This window comes from Vipera berus, assembly GCF_964194415.1.
Source record: "Vipera berus genome assembly, chromosome: 5".
In the NCBI taxonomy this organism is placed as follows: domain Eukaryota; kingdom Metazoa; phylum Chordata; class Lepidosauria; order Squamata; family Viperidae; genus Vipera; species Vipera berus.
Window position 1 is genome coordinate 47531315 of NC_138207.1, and position 14830 is coordinate 47546144.

Sequence of the window (14830 nt, forward strand, 5' to 3'; positions counted from 1 at the left end):
TTGTCTCGGTACATAGGCACAATACACAGAAATAATTATTTTAACAATTTATGTAACAAAAGTTTTCTTGACTAGATGAGCCTTCTAATTACACACAATTAAAGTAATTAATAAAAAAGAAAAAAAATCAAGACTTCCTCCACATTTTTTTTAAAGGGCAGTAATATCTATTCCCATTTTAACCTACCCCCACCCTGAAAGTTACTCAATAAAGTTCTATTGACAAACGCAAGGAGAAATAATTGCTTGTAAAATAAAATCTGAAATAACAAGAACAGTCAAACAAAAGAGAAATGTCATGGTATTTAGCCATCTGAAAACAAACTGTCCTCCAAAGAGCAGAAACTACATTCTGCTAATTTATGATTCAAGCACCTATTTTTTTAAAAAACAAATTGCTATTGTTGGCAGAATTTGCCAGATTCAAATAGCATTCTTCATGCATAGGTGGTCTATTCCCTGCCTCATATCTTGGCTATAAAAACCCGCAAAATCCACTTTTTCTTCCATTGCTGGCCTGCCTTAAGTTTTGCTCATCTTCCAATGTTCGAATTGTTCATTTTTGAGCTCAAGTCATTAAAAGGGAAGATGGCAACTAAGGCAGTTATTTTTCTTCCCATTTACAATAGGTGACATTTCTCCAGCAGTGCACAAGGTGTTGAAAACCTGGCAGCTGTTACCTCCTGGGACAGAGCTCCTTTTTTATCCTCCTCTTGACAGTTTAACTCAATGGGTCAGCACCTTTAAAGACAGCAAAGTATCACTGAAGTGGATGGCTAGAGTTGAATTACTGCACCCTCCCTAATCAATGGGAGCCCTCACTGCAGGTGAAACTCTTCGTCTATAGAGGTGCATGGGGGAGGAAAATGTAATGCCTTAAGCCAGATGGGTTTCATCTTGTGGTGTGTGATTTTTGCTTTGTCTTAAAAAAAAGAAAAGAATGGAACAAGCTAACAAGCGGACAGATACTTTGTTAGCTTCTTGGCCTCTCTCATGGCTCTGAAGCCCCAGGGTTCCAGCTACACAAGAGAAAAGAATTCAGCATACACGTAAACACTTAAAGAAATATAACTAAGGGGATGGCAGCATGCTGTTTTCAAAGAGTTGAGAGTCCTGTTCACAGCTTTATTTATCACTATGCACGTTCAGTAGGCTGTAAGTGGACACAGAAACAAAAGGTCAGAAGAATAGGCAATGCTAGACATTTTCTCCCTCAGAGAGGAAGGCAGAAAAGCAGCACATCTGACAGATATGATTAGTATTAAAGTAAAAAGTCAATACAAGTGGGCTTTATGTTTCAGGATAATATCTTCAGCAACAGCCTTGGATTCCTGTTTAATTTATAAGTTAACTCTTCAAGTACAAAAGAAAAAACCCTCAAGAGACTATTAATTGAGGGAGTGCAGGAAACAAATAGGTTATTTTACGAACACTTTTAGAAACCTTGCTGGTCATTATTAATGTTAAAGGTCAGGTTAAATAAATCATGTTGATTTTTCCCTCCCTGGAGGATATTAATTCAATTTTAGGTAACTATGAGATGTCTTTTTAGACTGTTTTGCCCAAAATTGTAAACATCCTATGGTTGGGCTCAGCAGTTTTTCTATTTTCCCCACAATATATCAGAGCCTTGTACGTCCTCCAAAACCTCTGAATATTGCAGACAGAAAACACAAGGCAAAACTACTGAAGAAACGGCTTACCAAAATATGGTGATGGAAAGGTATAGCTATTCTGGCTAGGGAATTCTAGGAGCTGAAGTCCATACATCTAAAAGTTGCTGAGATTGAGAAATGCTGGTGTAGAAGGAAGGAGAACCATTTTAGTTGACAACTCAGGAATAGCTGCTTCACTGTTATTCTGTCTGGAAGCTGTGCACTTCGATGCAAAAACTGCCATGCATACCATTTCAATGATGCTGCTATCAGCACTTCCCCCACATGGCACCTTTTGACATAATTTCCTCTCTGCAAAGAATTTCCATATCCAGACTCCCTCCACCTGCAGAGCACGTTTTGTCTGGAAAAAGATACTTCATTAATACCCTATCTGAGCAAAGGAGAACAGTTTTCCTTAAATAACCTCTGCTGTGCCATCTTTTCAAAAAGGCAGGAGAATAATCAAGTTCAGGGCAGCCCTGGACATCAGCTGCCCTGTGACCTAAGCCTGTTGACCTTTGCTATTCATCACTTTCCTTTAGAGTAGGAGGGCAGACTCTTGGGGAGTGACTTCACAACAGACAGCTACAATCCAACAACAATATGGTCCTTGCAAAAAGAAAGAGAAAACCCAGATGGTATTGCAATAAATTTACAAATCTTCATTCATGGCTCTGTTTAACACACCCCAAAGCCAAAAGGCTCAAAGGTCCCTGGAGAGATTCCCCCTCATTGGCTTCTAAAGGCTAGCTCTCTTTCAAGGCTACTAAGATTCAATTCTTTAGAGAGGTAAAGCCCTTAAAATAATAAATGCTTGACCTAATCAATCTACCATTCAGATTCAACACTAAACGATAGGTACTGAAAACTAATTATGTTTTTGGCAAGAATGTTGAATTTAAAATAGAAACACACAGGTTAAAAAGGGCACTGAAGCATTTGAGAAGCTCTTTCAAAAAGGCTACACACATGCATAAAACAGGATTCAAACCAGGAGTAGCATTCAATAATTCACACATTTATTTTTACAATGAATCAGATTAGTCCCATGTGTGACCTGCTGGTCCATCTATATCCACTGGACTTAATGGGCATTCTTTTCACACTAGCTTCAGTTTGAAGTATGAGACAGATAAATTTAGTTTAATTTTCAACAGATCAAGCTATCCATTTTCCAAACAGACCATCTGGATCAGCCTATTAAAATTAATTTATAACTTACTAGAGAAAGCATTTGTTTGTTAGCTAAACATAGTTGCCAAAAACTTTGGCCCCTTGTCATTGTTTTCTAAAACTTCACACACACACACACAAACACAAACATACACCATGCTGTATGCATGTATACAGATTTTATCCCTAATCTCCCCCCCACAAATGACCTACATTTTCTTCTACTTTTAAACTAATTATTTCTCTCCTTTATTCCTTCAAGAGAAAATGAAAGTAGTCAAAATGGTCCCTCATACACTATCTTTCAACAGTGATAATTCTTGCCAGAGCAAAGTTAATGTTCACTAGGATCCTTATGACTAACCTAATTCCTCTATTATTAATGCCTTTAGCTGCGAAGTCATGTCTGACCCATTGCGACCCCATGGACAACGTTCCTCCAGGCCTTCCTGTCCTCTACCATCTTCTGGAGTCCATTTAAGCTTACGCCTACTGCTTCAGTGACTCCATCCAGCCACCTCATTCTTGGTCGTCCCTTTCTTCTATTGCCCTCAATCTTTCCCACCATTAGGCTCTTCTCCAGTGAGTCCTTCCTTCTCATTAGATGGCCAAAGTATTTGAGTTTCAACTTCAGGATCTGGCCTTCTAAAGAGCAGTGAGGGTTGATCTCCTCTAGGACTGACTGGTTTGATTGCCTTGCAGTCCAAGGGACTCGCAGGAGTCTTCTCCAGCACCATAGTTCAAAGGCCTCAATTATTTGGCGCTCAACCTTTCTTATGGTCCAACTTTCACTGCCATACATTGCAACTGGGAAGACCATACCCTTGTCTATATGCATTTTTGTTGACAGGGTGATGTCTCTGCTTTTTAGTGTGTTGTCTAGATTTGCCATGGCTTTCCTCTCAAGGAGTGTCTTTTAATTTCTTGGGCTACAGTCCCCATCTGCAGTAATCTTGGAGCCCAGGAAAGTAAAATCTGTCACTACCTCCATTTCTTCCCCATCTATTTGCCAGGAATTGAGAGGGCCAGATGCCATGATCTTGGTTTTCTTAATGTTAAATTTCAAGTTTCCAAACATTAGTCAAATCATAATTTTACTTTCATGCAGTCCTGAAGTTTCTCAATAGTACTCTGCTGGCCGTAGGTATGTAGCCTCACGAAACACTATGTTGCTATGTATGTAGCACAGTAATTGAAGGTTAATGATATAGCATAACTATAGATAACCTGAGTGTACTGGGATCACTTAATTTTCCTTTCATTGAATTCAAACTGGGACCAGAAATATGTGACTTTTTACTCTGATGTACATTTAATATTGAACAATTGAATGCTAATTAGTTGTTTACCTGAATTTTGTTTTGAGATAATATTGCTGTTTTCTAAGAGGTTAAATAGGTTACAGAACTCTGAATGGCTACGTTAAACCTAAGATGGGAGACTGTTACCAGGTGAAACCAGCCAAGAAAATGACTACAATTTTATCTGTCCAATAGACAAGGGACTGCTTTACAGACATTACTGAACCAGGTTAAGATCACAGGGAACAACTCCCAGACTGCTCTATAAAGATTATAGGTCATTTGGATATAGATTAGCTCCTAAAAAGTCAGCTTCTGAAGAATACAGAATCTCTTCAAAATTAGCATAATGTTTCAAATTAAAAAGCTGAAACAAAATCATGTCTATTTTTATTTTATAGCTTTTCAGAGATATGTCAGAGAATCCTAGCTGTTTCAAGTAAAGAGGTGGATGGTATTTGTGAGTTTGAATCAATTTCATACCTGCCTGAGTGCATTCTTCTCAGGAATGATTTTTCTGGGAGGCTCATCATTATTACAATCTTCTCTTTCAGAGGAAGTCTATACAGAAAATAAAAATAAAAGAAGTAGTTTAAGTATCCATTAAGGTGGTTACTTACATAATTAAATAAGCACTTATAATACAGGCAGTCCTCATTTAGCAACCACAATCCCTTCTAGCGACAAAGTTGCTAAGAAAATCATGTGACTGAGAGAAAGAGATGCTGCCAAGATCACTAGTTGCTGCTGCCTCATTTAAATAAAGTTCTCCCATGCAGTGATGCCAAAATTACGCTCGTTCTGGTGTGCATTGTTGTCAATAGAAGAAATTGGGCACAAGTGCATGATGCACAGAAAATGATTTTATACTAACAGTTATTACCATCATATTTGGAAATGCTCAGGGTTGGGGTTTTAAATATGTTCTTAATTATTGTTTTAAATTTTAAATTTGGGCATTATATTTAATTGTATTTTAACTTTTATATTCTGTTTTTTATATTTATTGCCCTGTACACCGCCCTGAGTCCTTCGGGAGAAGGGCGGTATAAAAATATAATAAATAAATAAATAAATAAAATAAGTCAACTTATAAATGAGGACTACAGTATCTACCTGTGTTGCAAATCAGAAATGTTTTCCAGCTTGTTTTTTCAAATTTCTACAATGCAAAATACTTAATAATAATAATAATAATAAGTTGGAAGGGACCTTGGAGGTCATCTAGTCCAACCCCCTGCTAAGGCAGGAAACCCTATACCATTTCAGACAAATGGCTGTCCAGTCTCTTCTTAAAAACTTCCAGTGTTGGAGCATTCACCACTTCTGGAGGCAGGTTGTTCCACTGGTTAATTGTTCTAACTGTCAGGAAGTTTCTCCTTAGTTCTAGGTTGCTTCTCTCCTTGACTAGTTTCCATCCATTGCTTCTTGTCCTGCTTTCAGGTGCTTTGGAGAATAGCTTGACTCCCTCTTCTTTGTGGCAGCCCCTGAGATATTGGAACACTGCTATCATGTCACCCCTCACCCTTCTCTTCATTAAACTACACATACCCAATTCCAGCAACCGTTCCCTACTTATTCTTTTACATAACTAAACTCGTATGTCTTACTCTGTGACAGTACAGGATTTAGTACACTGAGATCTCTTTTATGAAATTTAAATGAATGCAACAAAGTGGGCATCCTATCAAACAGAGGTTGGCTTTTTATGTAGCATTTCTGGGACATACAATCCAGTTTTTTTGTTTAGCTAAATGGCATAGTACCTATCTGCCTTCTATTCCCCCCCCCCCCGAAAATAAATTATACCTGTTTTCGGGTTAAATTCTGGTTCTTTCCCTACAGGTAATATTACAGTGTCATCACCCCAAACCATGTAAACCTCAGTAGGCAAAATAACCATTTTAAAAAGTAAATCTCTTGTTTATTTTGCAACCAACAGCAGATTTCTTCAATTCTCTATGCTTGCACAGTCTCCATCAGTGTAGTCATTAAAACATGCAACTGCTCTGATCTTACTAGTATTAGGGCAGCTGGTAGAAAAGATCATAGTCAGAAGAAATAGTAAAACTGCCATTCTAGACTTGTAGATATTAACAGACTCTGTGTTTAACCACAGAGGCCTCTCAATTGCTACCACAGATAATACTGTGATTGTAACAATCATAACAAAGATGATGAAAACAGTATCAGCATTTATTATAACAATATAAATTATAATGGGCTTCAGTGTTGCTACTTGTCCATTTTTCTGCTCTTAACCCACCCTCCTCTGAGGATAGAGTACCTGGCATTATGTTGAATGTTGAAATGAGTTCCTAATTTGAAAATAGTTCTCTATTCATGGATTTTTATATAAGAATGTATATGCATGTAAAAAAATTGAACTTCAAGGTGGTTTTACTTAAATGGTCTACTTGTCAGATCAGCATAAGCTTGAACTAAGTTAGCTCCTACAATGGAAAACATGTTTTATACTTCCAAGCCAAGCCACTGTTCCATTTATTTTAGTACTAACTTATTCTGACATACCAGTTGTACCCAGTTCTTACCTACCTCTGCCACTTGATTCTGTGAAGGTGCCACAAACTAATGTTTTACTATTTAGCTTCTTCCTTCATGTCCATGATACTGGGATGACCATATGATTATTTCTAGTCACCTATTTCCTAGCAGCAAATGTTTGTTGTCTAAATGATATTAAAAAGCTATGAACAATTATAATTAACTGTATTGTGCTAATTTCTTTAATAATTTGGGAAGCCACGTTTTAATTTTTTCTGGTAGCTAAAAGTGAGATTAAAATGTTTGTAAATAACTACATACTAATTTTTGATTGCATTAAAAATAAAAATTGCTACCCAAAACACTCATTTGGATAAAACCCAATAGACAACACAGTGTCTCAGTCATGATTCTTACAGTTTTAAGGACAATTTTAAGTCAGAAGAAAGGTGACTGCTGACATCGTTCCATAAACACAGAAAATATGGGCTGGCTAGGAAGAATCAGATAGCAGGTAAGATATAAAAGATGGAAAACGTTTACACATTACATTTTAGGTTGATATTACAGTGTTAATGTAACTGGATTTTTAATTTTGGATCCTATTTTGCTTTGATTTCCTTCTAAGTTCTATTACTAAGGGGCCTGGAATTCTATTGCCTTTATGTTGCCCACCCCAACATGCTTGAAGTTTACCAATTTCATCTTGAAACTAAACAGCTAATTTGAAGCCTTTGTTTTATTCATTATCTTTATAGGTGGCAAGACTAAGAGGTTGGCTGAACAAAGACCAGACAATGACTGCCAAGTGCATATGGTGGCTCACAGCTTGCCGTCACCCCATTCTACTGCACCAACACAGCAGACTATTAAAGAGGAGCGCTGCTCATGCACTTTTGTCAGCAAGTTAAGTTACGCTTGGCAAAGGCTGAAAAACTGGAAAACATTAAGCTCTGTAATGGCAGCAAAGATGGAACTCATTGCTTAGAAACTGGAAATCTTAGTGGACAACAAGCCTTAGAACATTTCTGAAATATAATTTCTATCATAACCAATCCCAAGACAGAAAACAATTTTCAAGTGCAAGTTGTCTCTTAGCTCAGTTATGCATCCTAAAAGTAAAATAAATATGCACATCTGTGACCAACACTTTCCACTGAATTGCTTGTTGACTTTCTTATAGCAATTTAAGAGGGCAAGGGCTAGAATTTTAATTCAGCAGTTCAATTATTTTTCAGAGCAAAAATTAAGAGATTGTTACTACCTTCTACTCTGCTGCTAAGTAAAGAGATGCTTTGCAATGAAACACAAGGAAGTTCAAAAACTGTGATTCAATTATTTTTATATACCCTGTTCTGTTGCTAAAAACACTCTTCATTTCGAACATGCAATTTAGATAGAAAAGTCATTTTGTTATTGCTATTCTTAAAAAAATTAAATCAGAAATTATATTCTCTCTAATGTATGGATCATAGGATACCATGAATTATCAGACCTTCTGACTCAGTTTACCATATAACATTTGGTCTTTTGCTATTTTCCCCTACATTTAACAATTCAGAAAAAAGGCAATAATTAATGACATAGTCCCATATGAAATTGAGTAAGGAATATTCTGAATTATTCCATAATTGCTAAATGATACTCAAAAAAGTAATGGTATGGTGTGGTTGATATTATTTTTATCTGCCTTAAGGAAGGCCTGGATAAATAAATGTAATATAATCATAAGAAAAACAGAGAAGAATGATTAACTTGTCTAACCTCTCTCCCTGGAAATTTTATACTCTGATTTCAATCCTACCATAGTACAAGATTGAAGATAAGAAAGCATCAGAAAATTTAAAGTAACCTAATTTTGTGAGAGATGTGTTCTTTACTCTTAGCTCAGTAAGCAGGCAATACTTAAATTGCTACTTGCAAAGGGTTGTTGTTGTTTTTTTGTAATAGGGACCTAACAGGAACAGAGTTTTGAGAAAAGTCATTTGTTAGAGAATGTTCACCTTGTATTAATGAACACAACAAATCTACCTGGCATGCAACCACCTCAACAACCATTGTACACAGTTCTCTCATTAAATTCAGTCACACTTCTCCAAAACATCCCTACATAGTTACAGTGAAGAATCTGAATATGCTAATGAAAATTGTTGCATTAAATTCATCTGTTAGAATCAGAGGCAATAGATGGTTTAAAAGCCTTTCAGGATTATTAAAAATGTCTCTTGTCTCAAGCAATAATCTTGCCAATGGAGGTATAGAGGTTTTATTTCCTGAGGATGGGAAAAGTGGAGGCTTGCATTTGTCAGCACTATTAATAAACCATACAGATGCAGCACTTTTTGAAAAATCTATCTGTATGTGAAAGCGAGAAACCATATACTGTATACACAGAGAGAGCTTCTTTATGCTTCCAAATCCTTAATCCTGTCTGGAACTGTCAGTGGGGGTTAATGGTAGCTTTGGATAAGAGAATTCCAATCTGGTTGGCAGATGGATAGGTTGGTTATAGCTGCATAACTATGTCTTGCCTACAGGCACAATTCAGAACACTGTTAAAGCAATATAAAGTCACTGTCAAGCTGAACCATTTGGATCGGTAGCAAGGAGAAATAATAATAAAAGGAGTTCATTTCTGGGCCTTGTATATTCATGCTAGTATGTAGAAACTGATTAATTGTCATCATGTGCTGGTCGGCTGCACCTCAGATTCCTACTTCTGGAGTAGATTTTGCATGCTAATATAATCATTTCCCCTCTTGAGACATTAGCAAATAATCAAATGAAAAACTGGATCATAATTTACTGAGATTCAGGCAATTCTCTATGCAAATTTGACTTGTTATTGCTGCTGCCTCGTTAATCTGAATGCCTTTGACAAACTCCTTTGATTTATGAACTCATGACAACTCCAATGTGTATATATTTTGCTAGATTGACATTATCATTAAGAGTGGGTGGACTGAGCTCATATGAATGGCTGATTTTATTCGCTGGTGTCGGCTGCTCAACAGCTGAGCATCTCCTTTGCACAAAGCCCCCAAGCACAAGGCTCTTCCCATCTACCCATCCATTCATCATCTCGATGTTAATTGGCCCAGGCTTTAAGCAAATTTTCAACACGATTTAAAGGCATGATGACACTGATTACTGACCCTCTGCCATACGGTGTCTATTGATTAACCTGACAGAGAGAGAGGATGAGCTTGAGGGGAAGTAAGTGTATGGGGATTTCAAAAGTGTGTATGTGTATATACACACATACATACTGTGTCTGTGTGTACACACACACATACATACACCTGCATACACATACACAATGCAGATAAAATGTTTATCATTAGTCATTATCCCAGGAATAATCTTTAAAGCCTTGAAGGACTACACACACTAATTAAAATGCAGGCTGCTTTGAGAGAATAAATATCATGTCAAATATCATATTAGACTGTAGAAGCAGACAAAACTAAATGATAGAATTAACTGTGTCTAGTCATCATGAGCACTATTGGTATGCAGAAGTGAAAATCAGCAACAGCACAATCAGCTCACAGTTAATTCCTTAAGTAACTCAAGGACAATTAAAGAGATAAAATACAACATTCCAGACACTTTGATAAACTCACATTTGATCTTTCAATACAGAAGAGGGTTTGGAGGAGGGAATCTAAGTTGAATTTCACCTTCATATGGGACAGCGTAAGTAAGAACTGGAAAATTCATCTGAATTACCTTGTGACTCTGCCCACAGTTCATATTTAAGAGGAAGGGGAAATAAATACTAATTTAATAGTTGCAGAAGAGTAAAGCTACTACAGTCTTTGTAAATGATAGATTAAAACAAGAACCTTGTTACTGCAAAGGGACCTCTCAGTTTCTTATGTGAGCATTGGCAGTTTATAAATTTCAAAAAATATTGACCTGAAAAAATGATAGATGTGTGACATAATCTCTGCAATGCTTGAAATTTCCGAAGAATAAGAATATAGATAAACATCTCCAAATCATAAAACTAGTACAAGTTATAGAAAATGGTTTGAACAGTAGAGTTCTTCAGTGAGAACATGTAAACAAACTATGTAATTCATTACCATAAAGCAGGGGTGTCAAACTGCCAGCCCGCAGGCCAGATGCATCATGACGAAACCATGCCCACCCCATTGCCGGCAATGGGGAAAAAGCTCTGATACATCACACGATGTCACATGACGTTGCGAGTTTGACATGTTTGCCATAAAGCATGATAATCCCCAACTGTGAATTGTGAAATCAAGAGGAGTGGGAGAGGCAGGAGAAAATGGGGAAAATATTTTTCTCTGAAGCATTTTTTTTGCTGTAAGAACTGAATAAATTTAAGAATGTTACTAATATTTAAAAATTATAAATTAAAATGTTACAAAAAGCGTTCTTACGTTATTAATCCAGCCTTTACTACCCAAAGTAATTTCTGAAACTATATAATAGAAATGTTTTACGTAAACCTATTTACAAAGAGACTCCTTACAATACATATATATTGTATATAATCTTTTATTTATCCTATGGATATTGAATGTTAATATACTCCCTATATCTTTAAGCGGTCAGAGATAATCACAAATATTGGCTTGAAAATAGTCACTAGATCAGGGGTCCTTAACCTTAGCAACTTTAAGACTTGTGGACTTCAACTACCAGAATTCCTCAGTCAGCTTGCCCAGCTTCTGGGAGTTGAAGTCCACAAGTCTTAAAGTTGCCAAGGTTGAAGACCTCTGCACTAGATTACAGATCCTAGCTTGTCTAGAGCATTAGGAAGGTGTTTGGGGCAAGACTGAGCTTCAGCTGCACTTGTGGCATACAAACCAAATTATGCCAAATGTGTCCTTATAATCAGCAGGGAATGCTGATCTTGGTAAAGGCACATCTAAGGCTGTTAACCTAGTGCAGCATAGCTGACTCAGGAATTCTGGGAGTTGAAGTCCATGAGTCATAAAAGAGCCGAGGTTGCCTACCCCTGACCTAGTGTGTACCTTCTCTATATTACAAAAAGTATTATACAAAAGTTTAATTCCCAGTCATGACAGATAACGGAAGTCAATTATCTGTCACCTTACCAGCCGATAACCACAGCATATGAAAGATTGCACTTTGGAATTTAAGAAGAGTAAATGAATTAATCAGTGAAGAAAATGAAAGAACAAACTATATATAACAACTGTGAAATTAAGAAGAAATACAGAATTGAAGAACACACAGAGAAAACCTAACGTTTAGGTATAGTTATAAAAGACTAATTTATGATAAAATATAAATTGGAGTCATCTAATTATTACCAGTAAATATGAACATAAGAATCTATAGGCTGGTAATACAGGTAGTCCTTGTCTTACAAAAACATTTGTTTAGTGATTATTCAGAGTTAAAACTGTACTGGAAAAAGTGACTTATGACTGTTTTTCACATTTACGACTATTGCAGCATCCCTGTGATCATGTGATCAAAATTTGGACCCTTGGCAACTTGAATCTATTTATGATGGTTGCAGAGCCCCAGAATCATGTGATCACCTTTCCGACTCTCTGACAAGCAAAGTCAATAGGAAAACCAGATTCACTTAACAACCGTGTTACTAACAACTGCAGTGTTTCACTTAACAACTGTGGCAAGAAAGGACGCATTCTATTGGCAAGAAATAAAACAATTTTAAAAATCTTCCAAAAAACATTTTTTGAAACAAAACTTAATTACTAGGTTGAAGGGACCTTCAATTTAAATGATGTTATTTGCATAAGTAAATAAGAGCCAATTTCAGTGATTTTTATTTATGTAAGTAAATAAGAGTCTTAGAATATAATTTCCCACAATTAAGCAAAGAACAATTGCTTTTTTCTAATCAGGACATTTAATTATTTTTGTTAATTCAGACAACTGTACTAAAGCCGTTTCATAATATTTCTTAATAAGAGGTTAGATTACTATAAAAGCCTAAAGGTCATTAAGGCATATCAGCTTCTAAAATGAAATATCCTTTTTAAAATCCTCTTCATCTTCCATTTTTTTAAGCAGAAGGGCCTAATATTCTATTTACCAGTATTTATTTAAAATCACATGCTAGGAAAAGCAAAAGGCCCAAAAAGCTGTTGAATTTAAGTTACAACTATTGTTGGTAAAAGTGCAAATACCTAAATCCCAATTTGTAGCTTAGTTTAAACTTGGAACAGTAGTAATACAACAATGTAGCAAATCAACTGGAACTAGTTTTTCTTCATTTGATCCGCTGCAATTCTTTTGCATTGCAAATGAGTATTTTTAAAATGCTATATCCTAGCTAGCACATAGAATAATAAAAGTTAAAAATGAAACGCAATGAAATTCAAGACTTTTTCTGAGTATTGGCAAAGACATACAGGTTATTTTTCTTGTATAGCAGAAAGCAGGGTTAAGGATCTATACTTACAATGCCAAGAGACATTCAAAAACATTTTTCTAGAATTAAGAAGAGGCAATAAGATTCAAGAGACCTGAGGAAACTTACGTAAGAAAAACTTTGTATTAACATTCTGTATTCACAGGTTCATAGTCTCTCGTAGTATTTAATATGGCTTCATCTGCAGAACAGCAGGTACTCAATTAATGTGCTATCAGGTTTGCTAGTTTCACTGCACCTTTTGTGTCTTATTCACAAAGACTAGTTAACTTTCGTTATCTATTATATGACCTTAGATGTTACTATCTTTTAAAATAACTGAACCCTCATTTCCAACTCTGTTTATAAAATATATAATCTTAGTTCACAGATTATAGTAGTCCATATGATGGTTTATCTCTAATTTAATACAGTCCACATATCCATTCACTGTGATTTATAAAACAAAATGGTCAGATTTGCACATCACGCTAAGCAAAAACATGTCTTATGTCTTATTATTACATGTAGATCAGATGTCCTATTTTTGAATTCTCATGACCAGTAGTATGTACAAAACTAAATAGGTACCAGTAGGTTTGAAATAAGGGGACACGGTGGCTCAGTGGGTTAGGACGCTGAGCTTGTCGATCAGAAGGTCGGCAGTTTGGCGGGTCGAATCCCGAGTGCCGTGTAACAGAGTGAGCGCCTGTTACTCGTCCCAGCTTCTGCCAACCTAGCAGTTCGAAAGCACGTAAAAATGCAAGTAGAAAAATAGGGACCACTCCGGTGGGAAGGTAACAGCGTTCCGTGCGCCTTTGGCGTCTAGTCATGCCGGCCACATGACCACGGAGACGTCCTCGGACAAACGCTGGCTCTTCGGCTTTGAAACGGAGATGAGCACCGGCCCCTAGAGTCGGAAACGACTAGCACACATGTGCGGGGGAACCTTTACCTTTACCTTTACCTTTAGGTTTGAAATATGCATCACTGTAAAACCTGGATATAGAAACATCTAAACCTCATGATTCAAGATCAGGTGGCTATTCCAACGTGTTCCTAATCAATATTACTCCCTTGCAGAGCTCCAAGTTTCTCATGGACTGTTATTGCAAATAAATTACTTGGGGGGGGGGTCTTTCAGATTACTATATTGCAAGTTACTTTAGAATGGTTCCTGGTATCCCGCTATTTCAATTCTATTTTGTATGAAAAAGTTGAATCGCAGTGGAAGCTGAAGTCTGAAATGCTTCCTGAATAGCAAGATAGTACAACCTAAATTTGATCTATAGCTCCCATTTTTCTTTTCAATCTGAGATCCTCCAAATAGTGAGATAGACTTACAGGCATCTGAGCCATCTTCCTATTTACCGTATTTTCCGGCGTATAAGACGACTGGGCGTATAGGACGACCCCCTACATTTCCTGTTAAATTATAGGGTTTGGGCTATACTCGCCGTATAAGACTACCCCTCTTCCAACGCACACCAAATAAAAATTAAAAAACATCAGATTTGATTTTAATATGGTAATTTTAATTCAAATGCTTATGACATGCAGGTACTTAGTAGGAAAACTGCCACTTATAAACATAAGGCTGTTTGTCATCAAACATGTAAACATAAAACAGTGCAAGTGGATTAAACTTAATAATAATAATAATAATAATAATAATAATAATAATAATAATAATAATAAGAAGAAGAAGAAGAAGAAGAAGAAGAAGAAGAAGAAGAAGAAGAAGAAGAAGAAGTTGGAAGGGACCTTGGAGGTCATCTAGTCCAACCCCCTGCTAAGGCAGGAAACCC

General features: G+C 36.5%; 1 protein-coding gene across 6 annotated transcripts in view; it reads right to left on the reverse strand.

Moving 5' to 3' along the window:
• The window catches only part of BTRC (beta-transducin repeat containing E3 ubiquitin protein ligase), a 169788-nt gene that overhangs the window by 89785 nt on the left and 65173 nt on the right, over positions 1 to 14830 (reverse strand). For 4 of the 6 annotated variants that reach the window (XM_081328167.1, XM_081328164.1, XM_081328165.1 and 1 more), the window contains one exon: positions 4616 to 4693. The exons of the other annotated variants lie outside the window; for them this stretch is intronic. In XM_081328167.1, coding sequence (XP_081184293.1) covers positions 4616 to 4693 — 78 coding nt within the window. The remainder of the gene's footprint in view (positions 1 to 4615; positions 4694 to 14830) is intronic. 6 annotated transcript variants of the gene reach the window in all.